This window comes from Pelophylax lessonae (genome assembly GCF_965119305.1).
Source record: "Pelophylax lessonae genome assembly, chromosome: 5".
Classification (NCBI taxonomy): Eukaryota; Metazoa; Chordata; class Amphibia; order Anura; family Ranidae; genus Pelophylax; species Pelophylax lessonae.
Genome location: NC_138772.1, coordinates 559,216,493 through 559,239,076, shown reverse-complemented (window position 1 = coordinate 559,239,076; position 22,584 = coordinate 559,216,493). Strand labels below are relative to the sequence as shown.

The following is a 22,584-nucleotide window of genomic DNA, read 5'->3' as shown; positions in this document are numbered from 1 at the left end:
TGCCAAAGCGGCCCGTTCCACAGGCTCCTTCTCCACAGCTACTCCTTCAGTCGCCCCACCATCATGCACGGAGGAGTCACCTGAACTATTCGATCATAGTGTCAGTGACATGCTCCTGGAGGATGTGCAGCAATTTGACAGCTGTGATGTTGTTTCCCAGGTTGATGAAGGGAATAACGTGAGCCTAGAGAGAGGGGGTGGCAACGACAGACAAGAAACCAGCAGTCATGTTGCCACAGCTGAAGCATATTGCCAAGTTTGCTCCAGTGACGAGGAGGGAGGGGATGATGAGGTCACTGACCGTACTTGGGTGCCTGACAGGATAGAGAAGGAGGGGGGAGGATGAGGATGAGGAGGATGCACAACTGCAACGAGGCAGGATGTGCTCCATGGGCCGGCCTAGCAGTAGCCAACCTATTGCATCACAGCACAGGACTCCAAAAAGTTCATTAGTGGGGGCTTTTTTCAGCACCTGTGCAGTAGACCGCAGCGTTGCTGTTTGCAGCATCTGTCTAAAGCGGATCAAGCGTGGCCAGAACACCAGCCGCTTGGGCACCACATGCTTGACAAGGCATATGATGACCTGCCATGCAGTCCGTTGGCAACAGCACCTGAAAGAGGCACCAGATCAAAACAAGCATACATCACCTTGTTCCCCATCTGCGATCTCTAACCCTTCTATACCTCATGTCTTCTCAAATACCAGCATTGAGAGGGATGATGGCACAGAGACTTGCACCCAATCTGCTAGCAGTATACCACCGCTTGATTTAAGCAGCAGGCACATTTCACTAACCCAGTATTTGAACCATAGAAAGAAATACTGTCCCAGCCATCCACATGCTCAGCGTCTTAATGCTAGCTTGGCCAAATTTCTAGCATTACAGTTGCTGCCTTTGCAGCTTGTAGACTCATCTCCCTTTCGCGAATATGTGGAATGTGCTGCACCACAGTGGCAGGTCCCAAAAAGGCATTACTTTTCGCGTAAGGACATTCCGGCTCTCTACCGTCATGTGGAAGGTAGTGTTTTGGCCTCGTTGGACAAAGCGGTCAGCAGGAAGGTGCACATTACTGCTGACTCTTAGTCCAGCAGGCATGGACAGGGACGTTACATTTCTTTCATGGCGCACTGGGTAACTCTGCTGGCAGCTGGGAAGGATGCAGGACAGAGCTTGGTCTTGCAGCTTGTTTTGCCACCACGCCTCCAAAAAGCTGGTGCACCTCCTCCTCCTCTTCCTCCATGTCCTCTTCTGCGCAATTATCCTCTGCAGCAGCAGTGTTCCCTAAGCGTTCAAGGGACTACGCAAGCAGTCAGGCTAAAAGATGCCATGCTGTGCTTCAGTTGGTCTGTCTAGGGGATAGGAGTCACACCGGTGCAAAGATTCTGTCAGCTCGGCAAGGGTAGGCTCAGAGATGGTTGACACCACGACAGCTTGAGCCAGAAATGGTTGTATGCGATAATGGCACCAACCTTCTCTCCGCCCTCCGACAGGGACACTTGACACATGTTCCATGCTTGGCACATGTTCTGAATCTGGTGGTGCAGTGTTTCTTGAGCAGATACCCGGGCTTCCAAGATCTCCTGAGGCAGGCCAGGAAAGTCTGTGTAACGTTCATGCGTTTTTGTTTGTGGATGGATTTACAGCTGCAGAATTATTACACTCAAGCCCCGTACACACACGCAGATCGTCGTCATACAAATGTTCATCTTTTCTCCCCGGGATGTCGGTGTCTGTTGAAAAGTGCAAAGACAGCACAAGGACAGCACAAGAATTTTGTCTGCAGACTTCAGCTGACTGCAGAAGTGATGTCATGTAATGGTTAACTTTCCCTGTGTTTTTTATTTTCTGAGCATGCCCAGTCTTGCAAATCTGCGGTCTGTCGGCTGATTTATGTACTGACAGGCAAACAATTGTCCGTTCTGGTGTCTGCAGACAAAAATTTTCATGTTTGCAAGAAAGACTCTTGTCCGCAGATTGTGTGCAGACATCTGTCGGAGGCACCATACTAACACGCATACAATCGGCAGATCTTTCGTCCGCAGACGTTTGTATGAAGACGATCTGCGTGTGTGTACGGGGCTTCAGTAGCCTTGTAGAGAATCTGTTGAACAACATATCTAACTCTCAGGACTTCATCACCGTGTACAGCCTGTTATATACTATATATATATATTAATAGATGTTTAATGGAGGGATAGAGTATATGAGGATATATAGATGAGAGACAGGCTATTGTATGGTGAGCACTAGAAGTAGTATAGGAGATTTGCACGTGATGGTAAGCAGATAGGTTCTGATGTCAAGTATAGTGCAGATGGTTAGAGGACACAGATGGAGTATACTTTAGACAGAGTAACCTAGTGCAAGGATAGTTCAAGGTAGTCCCAAGAGCTAACAGTCTTATGCAGATGATAGTGAATAGATAGATACAGATAGTCTTGGTAATTGCAGTAGATGACAGTAGGAGATTGGTTAGTAAGAATCCCCTGCGGGGTACTTATCACTTAGATAGGTTAGGAATAACAATGTCCATTGGAGAGGGGTGATCCCGTAGCGGGATACGGATCACCAGCAAGGTTTCCGGCTTTAGTTCAGCAAGGAAGGTATGTCAGCAGCTCCGACTTCTCAGGCGTAGGTGCGATGAACATGTGGGTTTGAACGAGCGATGAGTGAGAGCAAACCGGCGATTGAAATAGCCGCTCATAGCGGCGCTCGGCAGTGATGTCATCCGGTCTTAAAGGTGTATGCGTCCTTTGTATATACAAGATGGGACGCAAAGAGAGGAGAAATATAGGAACAAGGGTACCATAGGTACCGGAACATTACAGTCTGTGGCCATTTCCGCCGTTCGTTCAATGCCAGTGCTCGCTTATCTGACATTCAATGGGAATTCAACCTGCCCGCCAACCGCCTCATTTGTGACATGCCCACCAGGTGGAACTCAATGTTGGCAATGCTGCAGCTGCTGCACACGCAGCAGAGGGCCATCAATGAGTACCTGTGTGAGTATGGCGCAAGGACAGGGTCAGGGTCAGGGGAGCTTGGCTTTTTTTCACCACGCCAGTGGCTTTTGATTAAGGATGCATACATCGTCCTGTCAGCATTTGAGGAGGCCACTCGGATGGTGACACTATCCCACTAGTCTACCTGCTGTAGCACACACTGCGTGGAATCATGGACAGGGCACTTGAGGCAGAACAGCGGCAGGAAGAGGAGGACTTTCTTTCCTCACAAGGCCCCCTTTATGCAGATATCATCCCTGCAGGGGCGCAAAACACACAGAAGGAGGAGGAGGAGCATTTCGGCAGCATGCATTTAGAGGAAGAGGATAGGATACAGCAGTCTTCAAGGGATGGTTTGGATTCCCCAGAAACCCCAGGAGTTGTACATGGTTGGGAAGAGGTTGCTCCTGCTGATAAGGTCATCCTTAGTGACCCAGAGGACTCAGAAGCTCATGCCTCCTCCAACTTATGTTGCATGGGCTCCCTGATTCTGCAAAGCCTGCAAAAGGACCCGAGGATTCGTGCTATCAAGTAGAGGGATAATTACTGGTTGGCAACCCTTCTCGATCCACGTTACAAGGGTAAAGTTTCAGACCTCATCCTGCCTTTGCACAGGGAGCAGAGGATGAGACATCTTGAGGAAGCCTTGAAAAAAAAATTGTGTACCGCCTTTCCAGATACTGGGAGGTCATCATTCTCCGGACGTGTTTCTGAGGCATCGTTCAGCCAAAGGAGGAGCGGTGCAGAAGGCGGCTGGCTGACCGATGCCCGTTAACAGTTCTTTAGTCCTCAGCAGCACCCAGGGCTGTTAGGTTTAAGCAACAATCGCCAGCTTCTCCATCATATGGTGCATGATTATCTAGGCTCAAGAGCAGACTTGGAGACCTTTCCAGCTGCCCTTCCACTGGCTTACTGGGTCTTGAGGATGGACCACTAGCCAGAACTTGCTCAATATGCAATGGAGCTACTGGCCTGTCCTGCTTCCATCGTGCTTTCTGAATGGACGTTCAGTGCCGCTGGAGGTTTTGTGACGGACAAAAGAGTGCGTCTGTCCACAGACTCTGTTGATCAGCTGACTTTCATCAAAATGAACCAGTCCTGGATCAACAAGAGCTATCAGGCCCCTGGTGCTGATGTAACAGATTGGATTTGCTAGGGGTCTGCCATCACTTGAAGACTGCATATGCTGCCTATCCTATTCCTCTACCTTGATTTTGCTAGCTTCCAACAATGTTTTTGGTTTAGGTCCCTACCAACTCCCAAGGCCTAATTTTTCAGCACTTGTATGACAGGTGCATACAATTTAAATGTCGTATGTCACTTTTAACAGCAGGCCCTGTCCCTGTGCCCTGCTAACTGTGAGGGGTTACGGTGTTCAGGCACCACCTACCACAAAGGCCCAATTTTTTGGCACTTTTATAGCACATGCAATTTCAAATTTGCATGGAATTCTTACCAGCAGGTCCCATTCCTGCACCAAGCAAGAGTAACTGCGAGGCCTTGGTGACAGTGTTCAGGCACCAGCAACACCAAAAGCCCAATTCTTGGCACTTGTATGACAAGTACATGCGATTTCATATTTGTATGGATTTTTTAGCAGCAGGGCCCATTCCTGCACCCAGCAAGAGTAACTGCAAGGGGTTACGGTATGTATGTATATTTGTATATGACATTTTTTGCTTTAGAAATGTCAGTATAGCTGCAGCAGGCTACATACATTGTACAGATGCACTACTTTACAGGCACATTCAGGGGACCCCCCAGGCACGATATTTGAAGGAATTTTTCATTTTTATAGTTTTACTTTAACCACTTAAGCCCCGGAAATTTTACCCCCTTCCTGACCTGGCCCTATTTTGCGATTCGGCACTGTGTGACTTTAACGGACAATTGCGCGGTCATGCGACGCTGTACCTAAACAAATTTGACGATTTGACATCCTTTTTTTCCAACAAACAGAGCTTTCTTTTGGTGGTATTTGATCACCTGTGCGATTTTTTGATCATGCGCTATAAACAAAAAAAGGAGCGTCAATTTTGAAAAAATAACAATATTTTTCACATTTTTTATATGAAATTCCCCATCTCCATACATTTTATCCTCATCACCTCCATACATTGTATCCTCATCATCTCCATACATTGTATTGTCCTCATCTCTATACATTGCATCATCCCTATACATTGTATCCTCCTCATCTCCATACATTGTATCCTCATCTCTATACATTGTATCCTCATCTCTATACATTGTATCCTCATCTCTATACATTGTATCCTCATCTCTATACATTGTATCCTCATTTTCCCTTGTGGGAGATTAGCTCACAGGGATCACCTTTCACAGGAACTTAAGGCCAGCACGCAGGTAGTTTCTTTAAAGTCTGGTGGATTGCCAGCTTTATTTCAGCAGAGGTTTGCAAAGATACAAAAACAACAAAACAATAAAATAAATCCTTGCCGTCCGGCGCTAAACTAAACAACGGTTTTCCTCACTATACAGTGTGGGGCTGGTCCCCATCACCCACAAAAACACATAGTAAAGCAAACCTGTTCTTTTGAAAGTCCACACAGAGCTCCTCTCTCAGATTCCCTCCTGAGACTCAGGCAGGCCAGAGCATTTCTGTGCTCTTTTCCTGTTAATTTAAAGTCCACCTGAGCATGGACTCAGGTAACTCACAATCTCTGGACCGGAACCTAGCCTGTCACAGAGGCTGGAAAAACCCGGGCCGGATTCCGGTTCAGTCTCTCACCACAGAACGTATGCGAGGTGAAATATAGCGATTATCTACTATCTCACCTCGCATACCGTCACATATCCTCCCCCTCTGCTCAAGCGCCGGCGATTGAGCAATAGACCCAATCATACAGTGCATGCGGGAGAGGGCATCCGCATTGTTTTGGAGCTTGCCCGGCCTATGCTCTACTGTAAATTTGAACGGCTGTAGAGCCAGGAACCATCTTGTCACGCGGCCATTTTTCTCCCTGTTGTCACACATCCACTTTAGGGGAGCATGGTCAGTGACCAACTTAAACGACCTCCCCAACAAGTAATACTTCAGGGAGTCCAAAGCCCACTTAACAGCAAGACATTCCTTCTCAACAATAGCATCGTTTTTTCATGCTTGTTTAGCTTTCGGCTCAGGTATACAACCGGGTGCTCCTCACCACCTCTGTTCTGGGCTAGTACAGCACCTAGGCCCACCTCTGAGGCGTCAGTCTGTACCACAAACTCCTTTGTGAAGTCCGGAGTCACCAGCGCCGGCAGTCCACAAAGGGCCTGCTTTAACCTCTGAAACGCCTCCTCCGCTTCAGGATTCCATTTGACCATGACCGACCCTCTACCCTTCGTTAGGTCAGTCAGAGGGGTGGGAATGGTGGCAAAGTTAGGTATAAATCGCCGGTAATACCCCGTAATGCCTAGGAAGGCCCGAACTTGTTTTTTGTTTACCGGTTGGGGCCACTTTTGAATTGCCTCAATCTTATTGGTCTGAGGCTTGACCAGTCCCCGACCAATAACATACCCAAGGTATTTGGCCTCCTCCAGGCCTATGGCACACTTTTTTGGGTTGGCCGTGAGACCTGCTTCCATAAGGGAATCTACCACTGCTTGTACTCAGGGCAGATGCGAGTCCCAATCTAGGCTATGGATGACCACATCGTCCAAATAAGCAGCTGCGTATGAGCGATGTAGTCTCAAAGTTTTGTCCATCATTCTCTGGAAGGATGCAGGGGCCCCATGCAGACCGAAAGGCATCCGCTTGTATTGAAACGAGCCCTCAGGAGTGGAAAAGGCAGTCTTCTCTTTGGCTGATTCAGTTAGGGGTATTTGCCAATAGCCTTTCGTTAGATCTAGGGTTGTTATGTAGCAGGCCTGTCCCAACCTGTCCACGAGTTCGTCGACCCGAGGCATCGGGTATGCATCGAACTTGGATACACTGTTGAGTTTCCTAAAATCGTTACAAAACCTGATAGTGCCATCAGGTTTTGGGACCAATACTATGGGACTCGACCACTCACTGTGGGACTCTTCTATTACATCCAACTCTAACATATTTTTTATTTCCTTTGCGACTGCCTCTCACCTGGCCTCTGGGATTCTATACGGCTTTAAATTTACGCGAACCCCTGGTTCTGTCACTATATCATGCTGGATCACATTGGTCAGTCCAGGTAAGGGGGAGAAAAAGTCTCTATTTTTGTACACAAACCCTAACATCATTTTGTTGTGCCACCGACAGGGAATCTGTTATGGGGACGTCAGGTGTCACCGGCACCCGGTCTGCTGGGGCCGGAGATGCAGCCAATAAAGTCTCTCTGTCCTTCCAGGGCTTTAAGAGATTCACATGATAAATTCGTTGTGGTTTCCTTTTCCCTGGTTGGTAGACTTTGTAGTTGACCTCTCCTATTCTCTCGATAATTTCAAAGGGACCCTGCCACTTGGCTAGAAACTTACTTTCAACCGTGGGAACCAGTACCAACACTCTGTCCTTGGGGCTGAAAGTACGGACTCTGGCACCCCGATCATAGACCCTCCTCTGGGCCTCCTGCGCTCGCTCCATATGTTCTCGTACCAGTGGCAGGACAGCAGCGATTCTATCTTGCATCAGGGAGATATGCTCTATGACGCTTCTATATGGGGTGGCCTCACCTTCCCATGTTTCTTTGGCAACATCCAGCAGCCCCCTGGGATGTCTACCATACAAGAGCTCAAAGGGAGAATAGCCTGTGGATGCTTGCGGAACCTCTCGTATGGAAAACATAAGATATGGGAGCAAAAAATTCCAATTTCTCCCATCTTTGTCAACCACCTTTTTTAGCATACTTTTCAAGGTTTTATTAAATCTTTCGACCAAACCATCCATTTGGGGGTGGTAGACAGAGGTACGGAGATGGGAGATTTTATATAATCTACACAGTTCCTTGGTAACCCTGGACATAAATGGGGTGCCCTGATCGGTTAAGACCTCTTTTGGGATTCCCACTCGACTAAACACCTGGACTAACTCCTTGGCGATAGCCTTAGCGGAAGTGTTACGCAAGGGTATGGCCTCAGGATAGCGTGTCGCATAGTCCAGGATTACCAGAATATGCTGGTGACCCCGGGCAGACTTCACTACCGGCCCCACCAGGTCCATGCCGATCCTCTCAAAAGGAACCTCAATGATTGGTAGAGGGACCAGAGGACTGCGAAAATGGGGCGATGGTGCTGACATTTGGCACTCAGGGCATGATTCACAGTACCCCCTGACATCTGCATGCAACCCGGGCCAGAAAAATCTCTGGGTGATTCTCTCCCTGGTCTTTTCGATACCGAGATGTCCCCCCATTACATGACCATGGGCCAGGTCTAGGACCAACCGACGGAAGGGTTTGGGAACCAGCAGCTGTTCAACCTCATCCTCTCCCCGTTTTATCACCTGATACAGTAAATTGTTTTTAATGGCCATGTAGGGAAAAGACACCGCCCAGTGAGGATCTACTGGTTCCCCATCCACCATCTTAGCGTTTTCTCTGGCTCTAAGGAGGGTGACATCTCGTAATTGCTCGGTACAGAAATCCTCTCTCCTGACTTCTAAGTCGGGTACCACATTCTGGCTACTCTCATTGTCAGGTCCAGAAATGTCCTCCTGTTCATTACCCTCTGGCTGGGAGCTAGCTTCCAGGTCCTCCGGCTCCCCAGCCATTACAGGGAAAGGAAGAGGATCTCCAGCTCCCTCGATTCCCCCAACAGGGTTTCCTTCCCTTTGGCAAAAAGGGTCTGGTGAGAGTTCCTGTGCTTCCGGAGCAGGGGGAGCTCTCTCCACCAGCCTCCCCTTGTTCTCCCACAACCTCCAAAAATGGGGGAAATCGCTCCCCACTAAAGCTTCATGAAGTAGCGAAGGCACCACCCCCACTGAATGGGTCACACTGCACACTGCACCAAGGGGTATCAACCTCAACCACTGCTGTCTGGTAGTCCCGAGTGTCCCCATGGATGCAAATGACCCCAATAGTGCTGGGGAGTAATTTTGTGGGATTTACACAATCACTTCTGACTAGGGTTACTACACTTCCAGAGTCTAGCAGGGCTGTGAGCGGCTTTCCATCCACTGCAATAACACACATTTGTTTTTCAATGCGACTCTGACATGATGCAGTATATGCGACCTGTGCAAACAAAGATATGCGTCTTTTCCTATAAGCAAAATCGCATTGCATAGGTTTATCATTTATAGGACAGTTTGCAGCAATATGCCCAAATGCATGGCAGCGGAAACACTGTATGTGCTCTATCCCCAGTCCTCTTAGTGGTTCCAAAGACCTTCCTGGCTTCTTTGGCCAGTCTCCAGGCCTAGGACCAACAGTCTCATTAGCGGTAACAACAGTCTTATCTAGTTTCCCCATGCACCTGAACCCTGGAACAGTCTTACCCGAACCGCTGGGCGATCTTGCACCCCTAGACACACTGAAGTGGGGCGTAGACGGGTTCACCAAGTCCTCCGTAGCACTGTACCTCTCCACTAGGTCCACCAACTCGGTTGCAGTTTTGGGGTCCCCCTGTCCGACCCACTTCCTCAGAGCAGCAGGGAGCGCGTGCAGGTACTGGTCCATTACCACACGCTCCACGATCTGGGGGCCCGTCAAGGTCTCTGGTTGCAACCACTTTTTGGTGAGGTGGACCAGGTCAAACATTTGAGAACGGGGTGGCTTGCTGCTGGAATAGGTCCACTGATGCACGCGCTGGGCCCGGACTGCCATGGTGACACCCAAGCGCGCGAGTATCTCCACTTTCAGAGTCTCATAGTCCTGGGCCTTATCTGGGTCCAGGTCAAAATACGCTTTTTGCGATTCTCCTGTCAGAAATGGGGCTAACAGACCCGCCCACTGTTCGTTTGGCCAACCTTCACGGACAGCGACTCTCTCAAAAGTCGCCAGGTATGCTTCCACATCATCAGCCGGTGTCATCTTTTGCAGGTGGTACAAGGCATGTACCAATTTTGGTTCAGCTGGCACAGGAGATGCAACTTCTTTCTTTAACTCTAGCAGAGCCTCTGCAAACTGCCGGTTCATCTCCTGCTGGGCTGCCTGTTGTGCTGCAGCAACCTCCTGTTGTGCTGCCTGTTGTGCTGTAGCAACCTCCTGTTGTGCTCTAGCGGCCTCTGCGATTTGGCGGTTCATCTCCTGCTGGGCTGCCTGTTGTGCTGCCAGTTGTGCTGCAGTAGCCTCCTGTTGTGCTGCCAGTTGTGCTGCAGTAGCCTCCTGTTGTGCTGCCAGTTGTGCTGCAGTAGCCTCCTGTTGTGCTCTAGCGGCCTCTGCGATTTGGCGGTTTGTTTCTCGCTGAGCTGCATTGGCCTGTAGCAGGGCCTTTAGCATTTCCTCCATCTTTAGAAAATGCCCGCTGAGTCCACCACGTGTGGGAGATTAGCTCACAGGGATCACCTTTCACAGGAACTTAAGGCCAGCACGCAGGTAGTTTCTTTAAAGTCTGGTGGATTGCCAGCTTTATTTCAGCAGAGGTTTGCAAAGATACAAAAACAACAAAACAATAAAATAAATCCTTGCCGTCCGGCGCTAAACTAAACAACGGTTATCCTCACTATACAGTGTGGGGCTGGTCTCCATCACCCACAAAAACACATAGTAAAGCAAACCTGTTCTTTTGAAAGTCCACACAGAGCTCCTCTCTCAGATCCCCTTCTGAGTCTCAGGCAGGCCAGAGCATTTCTGTGCTCTTTTCCTGTTAATTTAAAGTCCACCTGAGCATGGACTCAGGTAACTCACAATCTCTGGACCGGAACCTAGCCTGTCACAGAGGCTGGAAAAACCCGGGCCGGATTCCGGTTCAGTCTCTCACCACAGAACGTATGCGAGGTGAAATATAGCGATTATCTACTATCTCACCTCGCATACCGTCACACCCTATACATTGTATCCTACTCATCCCTATACATCGTATATTCCTCATCTCCATACATTTTATCCTCATCATCTCCATACATTTTATCCTCATCATCTCTATACATTGTATCCTCATCATTTCCATACATTGTATCCTCATCATCTCCATACATTGTATCCTCATCATCTCCATACATTGTTTCCTCATCTCCATACATTGTATCCTCATCATCTCCATACATTTTATCCTCATCATCTCTATACATTGTATCCTCATCATCTCCATACATTGTATCCTCATCATCTCCATACATTGTTTCCTCATCTCCATACATTGTATCCTCATCATCTCCATACATTGTTTCCTCATCTCCATACATTGTAGCTTCATCATCTCTATACATTGTATTCTCCTCATCTCCATACATTGTATCCTCATCATCTCCATACATTGTATCTTCATCATCTCCATACATTGTATCCTCATCATCTCCATACATTGTTTCCTCATCTCCATACATTGTATCCTCATCATCTCCATACATTGTTTCCTCATCTCCATACATTGTATCCTCATCATCTCCATACATTGTATCCTCATCATCTCCATACATTGTATCTTCATCATCTCCATACATTGTATCCTCATCATCTCCATACATTGTTTCCTCATCTCCATACATTGTATCCTCATCATTTCCATACATTGTATCCTCATCATCTCCATACATTGTATCCTCATCATCTCCATACATTGTTTCCTCATCTCCATACATTGTATCCTCATCATCTCCATACATTGTTTCCTCATCTCCATACATTGTAGCTTCATCATCTCTATACATTGTATCTTCATCATCTCCATACATTGCATCCTCCTCCTCTCTATACATTGTATCCTCATCATCTCCATACATTGTATCCTCATCATCTCCATACATTGTTTCCTCATCTCCATACATTGTATCCTCATCATCTCCATACATTGTTTCCTCATCTCCATACATTGTAGCTTCATCATCTCTATACATTGTATTCTCCTCATCTCCATACATTGTATCCTCATCATCTCCATACATTGTATCTTCATCATCTCCATACATTGTATCCTCATCATCTCCATACATTGTTTCCTCATCTCCATACATTGTATCCTCATCATCTCCATACATTGTTTCCTCATCTCCATACATTGTATCCTCATCATCTCCATACATTGTATCCTCATCATCTCCATACATTGTATCTTCATCATCTCCATACATTGTATCCTCATCATCTCCATACATTGTTTCCTCATCTCCATACATTGTATCCTCATCATTTCCATACATTGTATCCTCATCATCTCCATACATTGTATCCTCATCATCTCCATACATTGTTTCCTCATCTCCATACATTGTATCCTCATCATCTCCATACATTGTTTCCTCATCTCCATACATTGTAGCTTCATCATCTCTATACATTGTATCTTCATCATCTCCATACATTGCATCCTCCTCCTCTCTATACATTGTATCCTCATCATCTCCATACATTGTATCCTCATCATTTCCATACATTGTTTCCTCATCTCCATACATTGTAGCTTCATCATCTCTATACATTGTATTCTCCTCATCTCCATACATTGTATCCTCATCATCTCTATACATTGCATCTTCATCATCTCCATACATTGCATCCTCCTCCTCTCTATACATTGCATCCTCCTCATCTCTATACATTGTATCCTCCTCATCTCTATACATTGTATTCTCATCATCTCTGGCCTCACTTTCTTACTTTTTTATATACTTAAAGAATTTCTTGTTTTATTTTTTACTCTCCTCCACTATGTGCCTTTCGTGTTCTATCTTAGCCACCTTGATTGCACTCTTACATTTCTTATTGCATTCTTTGTAATGTTGGAATGCTGACAATGACCTATCAGCCTTATATTTTTTGAAGGCCTTTGATTTTGCTTTTATATGCATTTTTACATTGATGTTAAGCCACCTAGGATTTATTTAGCTCTTTTAAACGTATTTCTCGTTGGAATTCACTGGCCAATACCTTTTATTTAGTATGTTTTTAACTCCTATTTTTCCTCTTTGTTCCTAGGATTCTATCCCATTTAATGTCATCTAGCATAGAGCGTAGTTTAGGGGTATTGGCTCTTTTAAAATTCAGTGTCCTTGTATTACCCTTGTGTTTCGTATTGTTGTGATTTATACTGAAACTAATTGACCTGTGGTTGCTGTTTCCTAAATTGCCCCATATTTATCGGTGATCATGTCTGTATTTTTAGTAATCAGTAGGTTTAGTACTGCATTATCTCTTGTTGGTGCGTTCACCAACTGACCCATGAAATTGTCCTGCAAGACATTTAGGAAATGGCGAGCCTAAGACGAATGCGCAGTTCCTTCTGCCCAGTCTATATCTGGATAATTAAAATCCACCATTATATTGACATTTCTTATTCTTCCCGCCATTCTAAGCAGTGATAGGAGGTCCACCTCCCATTCCTCCCCCTGGTTAGGGGGTCTATAGCATACGCCCAGTATTACTTTTCCATTAGTTTTCTCCCTTTGGAGCTCTACCCATAAGGATTCCACCTCCTCCCTAGCTCCATTAAAGATGTCGTCCCTCATGTTCACTTGCACATCATTCTTGATATACTGGCATACCCTTCCCCTTTTTTTACCCTCCCTATCACTGCCATATAGGGAATACCCCTGAATGGTTGCCAGCCAATCATGGGAGCTGTCAACCAAGTCTCTGAAATTTTCACAAAATCAAAATCCTCCTTGTACATTAGCAGCTCCAGTTCCCCCATCTTGTTAGCCAGACTTCTAACATTGGTATACAAGCCTCGTAATTGTGTCTGGTCACATACTATTTCCTTGTTAGTTGTTATAAGGCTGCAATTTGGACTTGCCAACTTACTTACCTTGACTTTTGATATTCTAGTCACCCTACAGCTAATGCCCCCAGTATTACCCACTGAAACTTGTTCCACGCTGTCTAACTCTACATCTGGACCCTCCCCGCCATCATCTAGTTTAAAAGCCCCTCTAACTTTTCGACCATCTTCTCTCCCAGCAGAGCTGCACCCTCCCCATTTTGGTGCAGTCCGTCTCTGTTAAAGAGCCGGCCCAGTTCTCCAGGAACCCAAACCCCTCCTTTCTACACCAGCTCCTCAGCTACTTGTTAATTTCCCTAATCTCCCGCTGCCTCTCTGGCGGGGCTTGAGGTACCGGTGATATTTCTGAGAATACTACCTTGGAGGTCCTACTCCTCAGTTTAGCTCCTAAGTCTCTGAAATAAATATTTAGGACTCTCCATCTTCCTCTAATGTCCTCCCCAGGCCCACCCAAAAATCTGTCCACCTGATCCGTGATGTGACAAACCTGTGCGCCCGTCAAACAACATACAGTTCGGCGCTTACAGTCTTTGTGAAAGATTGCCCTCTCTGTCCTTATAATAATTGTGTCCTGGCCACCAGAATCTGTCTTTTCTTACCCTTAGCCTAACTCCCGCCCTCACCGGAAGAGTTTTTCCCCTGGCAGCTGGGGGCGTCGCTCTGCTCCAGCAATGACTCAAGTCATAATATCTAGAACAGATCCGACCAATGAACACATTCCAGGGAACGAGGTAGTGCACCTGGTGCAAAATAATTATTAATGCTAATGAGATAGGACTTTGTAAGGCCAAAGATACCCCTTGTGCAATAAGTTTTAGACCGCATTCACACTGAAGCGGCACGACTTCGGGGGCGACCTGTGAAGTCACGTGCAGCGCGACTTCGGCACTACTTGCACGGGCTTTACAGAATGAATGTCTATGCAAGTCGCTCCTGGTTGCCCCGAAGTAGTACAGGACCCTTTTTCTAAGTCGGAGCGACTTGTGTCGCTCCTATTAGAACCGTTCCTGTACTACACAATGGACTGCGACGGTGCACGACTTGTCAGGCTGACCAAGTCGCCTGACAAGTCGTACTAGTGTGAATGGACTCTTAGAGAGTGGACCACATAAGTGGGGAGCTAGCAGATGATAATAATATGGTATGATGTGGTACTCATGTACTAGCAGAGAGTAATAGAGCACAAAAAAACTTCCCAAAGGAGCCCATGAGTTTTGAGATCATTAAAAGACCAATCAATGAATTTAAATAACACTGAGGCCATACATTACTCTTGGAAGTCTGGTGGGGCCAGATCCCCATCCTTCCTAGATCTAGTCAGCACCCTATGGGAGATATGGCTCTTTGCCTGCACCATACGACTGTAATAATCAATGATTGATGGGTTGAAATAAAGACATAAGTACAGAATAAAGATGTAGACAAAAGGAAAGACTAAATACTCCAACATAGGACAAAGACTGGGAAGGGGTAACCCAGGAAGGAAGAGGGAATGACCAGAGTCATGGCGGTTCTCCTCAAGACTCGAGTCCTAAGTCATATCTAGAACAGTGTCCACAAAAGCAAACGTTTAAGGAAACCATATTAGCAGGTAATTATAACCTTGAATCATGTGGAACCCACATTATAGCAGATAGTAATGAAACACAAAGAGAACTTTCCAATGGAGCATTAAGATTTTGAGATAAATAAAAAGACCAATCAATTCATTTTAATAACACTTAAGCCATAAATTGCTTGTTGAAGTCTGGTAGTGCCCGGCCTTGAATATACCCTGTAATTTATCTGGCATATCCACATCCTGGGTGGCCACAGGTAAGCCCCAGATCCTCAGATTTTTTTCACCTACTGTGGTCCTCCTGGTCTTCAATCCTGTAGCCCACCATCCATGTGATGCATGTGTGGTCCTCCTGCTCCTCAGCCTTGTAGACCACCACCAATGTGATCAATGTGTGATGGCCCTTGTATTAATGATCTGAGGTTGCCTTTGGGTTAGCATCAAGACAATCCTCAGTATCTTCCACCCTCTTGAGGATAAGGGCCTCCCCTTTAATGGAGGATATCTCTGACCTTGGAGAGAGCTTAAAGCAGTTTAGATTTTGTGGGTGATTGTCTTGTCAGCTTGGAGAAAGACATTGCGGATGAACAACGCAGAAGAGCTATGCCAGTAGTATCAGAGCGCAGTGGCTTGGGTTCAGCATGGTGCCACATCAACTGTTCCACATGGGTGCCTTGGTTGTCTGCAGTGATGGTGCTACCCTTTGGTTTGTTGCTCTTTTTACCCATAAAAATAAGAATAAAACTTCTAAATGGAGCACCGGTCAGAAAAAAAGCTACTTTCTTTCTTCTTCCACCATGGAGACCATGCCTCCCCCATTTAAACACATATTGTCTAAATCCATCAGTCATGTGTCTTCTTCTTGGATCTTGGTGTGACTTGTGTATTTCTTCCTGATCTGTGCAGTAATCCAGTGTGAGACTTCCTGTAGTAAAGACTGCTTACTACTGCTCTCTTCCCTTGTGCAGGGGGACTGGTCTTGTCTTCGCCCCTCCCGTTGTAGTTTTCTGCAGGCAGCCTGTAGTGGGTGGAGCCTGCTGGACCCCTCCCACAACTCCACTCTCTGCACAGTCTATGTACAGCACAGCAATGATGTCATTGCTAGAGATGTGCACAAAGGAAAAATGTGTTTGGTTTTGGTTTCTTTCGTTAAGTTAATCATTTTGTTTCGTCATATTTGTTATGTTAGAATGATCCATTTTCGGAAATAATTTCATATATTCAGATTTTTTTCAAATATTCGTTATTTTCAAATTAATTCGAACTTTGAAATTTGGAATTTTGGTAGACTGCTATATTAATTCTATTTTATTCTATTCTATTCTTTTTTTTCCATTCTATTCTATTCTTTTATTTTATTTTCTATTGTATTCTATTATAATTAATTTTATTCTATTATATTCTTTTCTAATTAATTATATTCTATTCTTTTTTATTCTGTTGTATTATATTCTGATTTATGTTATTTGATTCTATTCTAAAGCAGCCTAAGCAGAAATCATCATCTTATTTTACTTTTATATCTTACTGTATTTATTGTAATATGTTTTCATTTCTAATTTCAAATTCATTTTCAAATCCCAATTCATTTTTTTAATTTAAATTCATTTTCTAATTCGGATAATTCGTTTTGTTATAATTTATTTCAGATTAATTGAAACTCGTTACTATTGTGATTCGGAAATTCATCACTCATGGTACAATCTGGTTGTACAATCTGCTTTAGTTCTACCAACAAGCATGTGCCAGGGCCTGCCTGAATAAATATATTTTAAATGATTGGACAGTTCAGGTAGGTTACTCATATTACAGTTTGTTTGTTTTTTTATGTGAAGCTGTTTGTACAGAGATTGCATGCTCAGATTGTAAAGTCTATGGTGACCCTAAGGCACAAGATTGAGAAGCTCTGGTGCAGGTTTCTCCTGGTATACGTTAGTAATTGAGATATGACTGAATAGGAGAAGAGGGAGGAAATGCCTTTCTGGGTCATAAAGGTTTCAGTTTATTGCTGAAGCATGAATGCCATAAAATCATGTGTTCTACATGGAATGGTTGTTGGCCGGATGTTGTTACCTTTGCATTTATTTATGTAACAGAGTGAAGAGTTTCCCGTATTCTGTGTGTCCTTCCAATGGCATTTCTGAATTGTGTGACTGTCACAGTTGGGTCCACACCATACCATAATCTTATCTTCTATGGTCCCCAGAGACTGTAAGAGCTGGATCCACACCATAACATGTCCTTCTCTTCTATGGCCCCTGGACACTGTAAGAGCTGGGTTCACACAATACCATGGTCTTATCTTCTATGGCCCCCGCAGACTATGAGAGCTGGATCCACACAATACCATGGTCTCACCTTCTATGGCCCCCATAGGCTATGAGAGCTAGGTCCTCACCATACCACGGTCTTATCTTCTATGGCTTAGGAGACTGTCAGAGCTAGGTTCACACCATACCATTGTCATAACTTCTATGGTCCTTGTCACTGTCAGGGCTGATTCCACATCATACTATGCCCTTATCTTCCATAACCTAATTTTCTTTGGCCACCGGAGACTGTAAGAGCTGGGTCCACACCATACCATGGTCTTATCTTCTACGGCCCCCAGAGACTATGAGAGCTGGTTCCACACCATACCATGGCCTTATCTTCTATGGCCCCCGGAGACTGTAAGAGCTGGGTCCCCACCATACCATGGTCTTATCTTCTATGGCCCCCTAGGAACTGTCAGAGCTGGATCCACACCATACCATGGTCTTATCTTCTATGGTCCCCAGGGACTGTAAGAGCTGGATCCACACCATACCATGGTCTTATCTTCTATGGCCCCCTAGGAACTGTCAGAGCTGGATCCATACCATACCATAGTCTTATCTTCTATGTCACTGTCAGGGCTGATTCCACATCATACTATGCCCTTATCTTCGAATAGCCTAATTTTCTTTGGCCTCCGGAGACTGTAAGAGCTGGGTCCACATCATACCATGGTCTTATCTTCTATAGCCCCCTAGGAACTGTCAGAGCTGGATCCATACTATACCATGGTCTTATCTTCTATGGCCCCCAGAGACTATGAGAGCTGGGTCCACACCATACCATGGTCTTATCTTCTTTGGCCCCCAGAGACTGTCAGAGCTGGGTCCACATCATACCATGGTCTTATCTTCTATAGCCCCCTAGGAACTGTCAGAGCTGGATCCAAACCATACCATGGTCTTATCTTCTATGGCTCCTGGAGACTGTCAGAGCTGGGTCCACACAAAACCATGGTCTTATCTTCTATGGCCCCCGGACACTGTCAGAGCTGGGTCCACACCATACCATAGCCTAATCTTCTTTGGCCTCCGGAGACTGTCAGAGCTGAGTCCACAAAATACCATGGTCTTATCTTTCAGGGTCCCCAGGGACTGTAAGAGCTGGATCCACACCATACCATGACCTTATTTTCTATGGCCCCTGGAGACTGTAAGAGCTGGGTCCACACCACACCATGGTCTTATCTTCTATGGCCCCCGATGACTGTCAGAGCTAGGTCCACACCATACCAAGGTCTTATCTTCCTTGTTCCCCAGGGACTGTAAGAGCTGGATCCACACCATACCCTGGTCTTATCTTCTGTGGTCCCCAGGGACTGTAAGAGCTGGATCCACGCCATACCATGACCTTATCTTCTATGGCTCCCAGAGACTGTCAGAGCTGGATCCCCACCATACCATGGTGTTATCTTCTATGGCCCCCGAGACTGTCAGAGCTGGATCCACACCATACCATAGCCTAATCTTCTTTGGCCAGCGGAGACTGTAAGAGCTGGGTCCACACCATACCATGGTCTTATCTTCTATGGCCCCCAGAGACTATGAGAGCTGGTTCCACACCATACCATGGCCTTATCTTCTATGGCCCCCGGAGACTGTCAGAGCTGGGTCCACACCATACCATGGTCTTATCTTCTATGGCCCCCAGAGACTATGAGAGCTGGTTCCACACCATACCATGGCCTTATCTTCTATGGCCCCCAGAGACTATGAGAGCTGGTTCCACACCATACCATGGCCTTATCTTCTATGGCCCCCGGAGACTGTCAGAGCTGGGTCCACACAAAACCATGGTCTTATCTTCTATGGCCCCCTAGGAACTGTCAGAGCTGGATCCATACCATACCATAGTCTTATCTTCTATGTCACTGTCAGGGCTGATTCCACATCATACTATGCCCTTATCTTCGAATAGCCTAATTTTCTTTGGCCTCCGGAGACTGTAAGAGCTGGGTCCACACCATACCATGGTCTTATCTTCTTTGGCCCCCAGAGACTGTCAGAGCTGGGTCCACATCATACCATGGTCTTATCTTCTATAGCCCCCTAGGAACTGTCAGAGCTGGATCCAAACCATACCATGGTCTTATCTTCTATGGCTCCTGGAGACTGTCAGAGCTGGGTCCACACAAAACCATGGTCTTATCTTCTATGGCCCCCGGACACTGTCAGAGCTGGGTCCACACCATACCATAGCCTAATCTTCTTTGGCCTCCGGAGACTGTCAGAGCTGAGTCCACAAAATACCATGGTCTTATCTTTCAGGGTCCCCAGGGACTGTAAGAGCTGGATCCACACCATACCATGACCTTATTTTCTATGGCCCCTGGAGACTGTAAGAGCTGGGTCCACACCACACCATGGTCTTATCTTCTATGGCCCCCGATGACTGTCAGAGCTAGGTCCACACCATACCAAGGTCTTATCTTCTTTGTTCCCCAGGGACTGTAAGAGCTGGATCCACACCATACCCTGGTCTTATCTTCTGTGGTCCCCAGGGACTGTAAGAGCTGGATCCACGCCATACCATGACCTTATCTTCTATGGCTCCCAGAGACTGTCAGAGCTGGATCCCCACCATACCATGGTGTTATCTTCTATGGCCCCCGAGACTGTCAGAGCTGGATCCACACCATACCATAGCCTAATCTTATTTGGCCTCCGGAGATTGTCAGAGCTGAGTCCACACAAAACCATGATCTTATCTTCTATGGCCCCCAGAGACTGTCAGAGCTGGGTCAACACCATACTATGGCCTTATCTTCCATGGCCCCTGGAGACTGTCATAGCTGGGTCCACACCCTACCATAGCCTAATCTTCTTTGGCCTCTGAAGACTGCCAGAGCTGGATCCACACCATACCATGGCCTTATCTTCTATGGCCCCTGGAGACTGTAAGAGCTGGGTCCACACCATACCATGGTCTTATCTTCTATGGCCCCCGGAGACTGTAAGAGCTGGGTCCACACCATACCATGGTCTTATCTTCTATGGCCCCCGGAGACTGTCAGAGCTAGGTCCACACCATACCATGGCCTTATCTTCTATGGTCCCCAGGGACTGTAAGAGCTGGATCCACACCATATCATGGTCTTATCTTCTATGGTCCCCAGGGATTGTAAGAGCTGGATCCACACCATACCATGGCCTTATCTTCTATGGCTCCCAGAGACTGTCAGAGCTGGATCCACATCATACCATGGTCTTATCTTCTATGGCCCCTGGAGACTGTCAGAGCTGGTCCACACCATACCATGATCTTATCTTCTATGGCCCCCGAAGACTGTAAGAGCTGGGTCCCCACCATACCATGGTCTTATCTTGTATGGCCCCGGAGGCTGTCAGAGCTAGGTCCACACCATACCATGGTCTTATCTTCTATGGTCCCCAGGGACTGTAAGATCTGGATCCAAACCATGCCATGGCCTTATCTTCTATGGCTCCCGGAGACTGTCAGAGCTGGGTCCACCTAAAACCATGGTCTTACCTTCTATGGCCCCCAGAGACTATGAGAGCTGGGTCCTTACCATACCATGGTCTTATCTTCTATGGCTCCTGGAGACTGTCAGAGCTAGGTTCACACCATAACATTTTCTTAACTTCTATGGTCCTTGTCACTGTCAGGGCTGATTCCACATCATACTATGCCCTTATCTTCCATAACCTAATTTTCTTTGGCTCCCGGAGACTGTCAGAGCTGGATCCACATCATACCATGGTCTTATCTTCTATGGCCCCCAGAGACTGTCAGACCTGGCTCCACACCATACCATGGTCTTATCTTCTATGGCCCCCGGAGACTGTCAGAGCTGGGTCCACACCATACCATGGCCTTATTTTCTATGGCCCCTGGAGACTGTAAGAGCTGGGTCCACACCACACCATGGTCTTATCTTCTATGGCCCCCGAAGACTGTCAGAGCTAGGTCCACACCATACCATGGTCTTATCTTCTTTGTTCCCCAGGGACTGTAAGAGCTGGATCCACACCATACCATGGTCTTATCTTCTGTGGTCCCCAGGGACTGTAAGAGCTGGATCCATGCCATACCATGACCTTATCTTCTATGGCTCCCAGAGACTGTCAGAGCTGGATCCCCACCATACCATGGTGTTATCTTCTATGGCCCCCGAGACTGTCAGAGCTGGGTCCACACCATACCATAGCCTAATCTTCTTTGGCCTCCGGAGACTGTCAGAGCTGAGTCCACACAAAGGGACCTTCTCTGACACTGGTCCCCTGTGCTGTATCCGCATCTCTCACAACCTCCTTCCGAATTCCTCTTCTGTGGCGGCTGATATCTGTACCTCTCTTCTTCTGCTATCCAGACGTTGGATCCCAGTGGAGGTTTGGATGTCCCAGACTGCAGGAAGCATCCCAACGCTTGCCACCAATGTAAGGGAACCGCGACCCACACTGTGCTTGTGGGCTTCCGTCAGTATACCGCTTCCTCCCAGTCTTAAACAGAAATATCAAATATTCCAGCCGCTCCCATACAAAGCTAGCTGACAACTTAGCTTGTATAAGTTCTTGAACCTTCTCTTCTATTGAACATTCTCACACAGTTTATACATAGCATGGACATCCCCCTCCTGATCAAATTACCCCATCAGGTCAGGGGTTGCCTGATTACATTATCATATGCAGATGAAATTGTATACAGAAATAGAATTAACCTGAACTAATTATCTAGCCACAGGGACAGAAACAATATGTGAGTTCATTAACAATGGGACAGACTACAGAATACACATCACACCTTCATACACAGACAATAGGGAGAGCCTGTCTCTGACATTGAAGTACAATACACATTATCATAAGTGTAAACACAGAACCCATTTGAAGCAATCCAAACCATATTCTCAGTGTCCATTAAATATCGGTCTTTCACTCCAAGTGACAGTGAGTAC

The 22,584-nt window shown here is 46.4% G+C and overlaps 1 protein-coding gene across 1 annotated transcript in view; it reads right to left on the bottom strand.

The window, feature by feature from the left end:
- The window catches only part of LOC309556612 (uncharacterized protein), a 48,831-nt gene that overhangs the window by 11,897 nt on the left and 14,350 nt on the right, over positions 1 to 22,584 (bottom strand). The window contains exon 3 of the mRNA XM_082259048.1: positions 17,533 to 17,618. Within this exon, the coding sequence (XP_082115174.1) occupies positions 17,533 to 17,618 (86 nt within the window). The remainder of the gene's footprint in view (positions 1 to 17,532; positions 17,619 to 22,584) is intronic.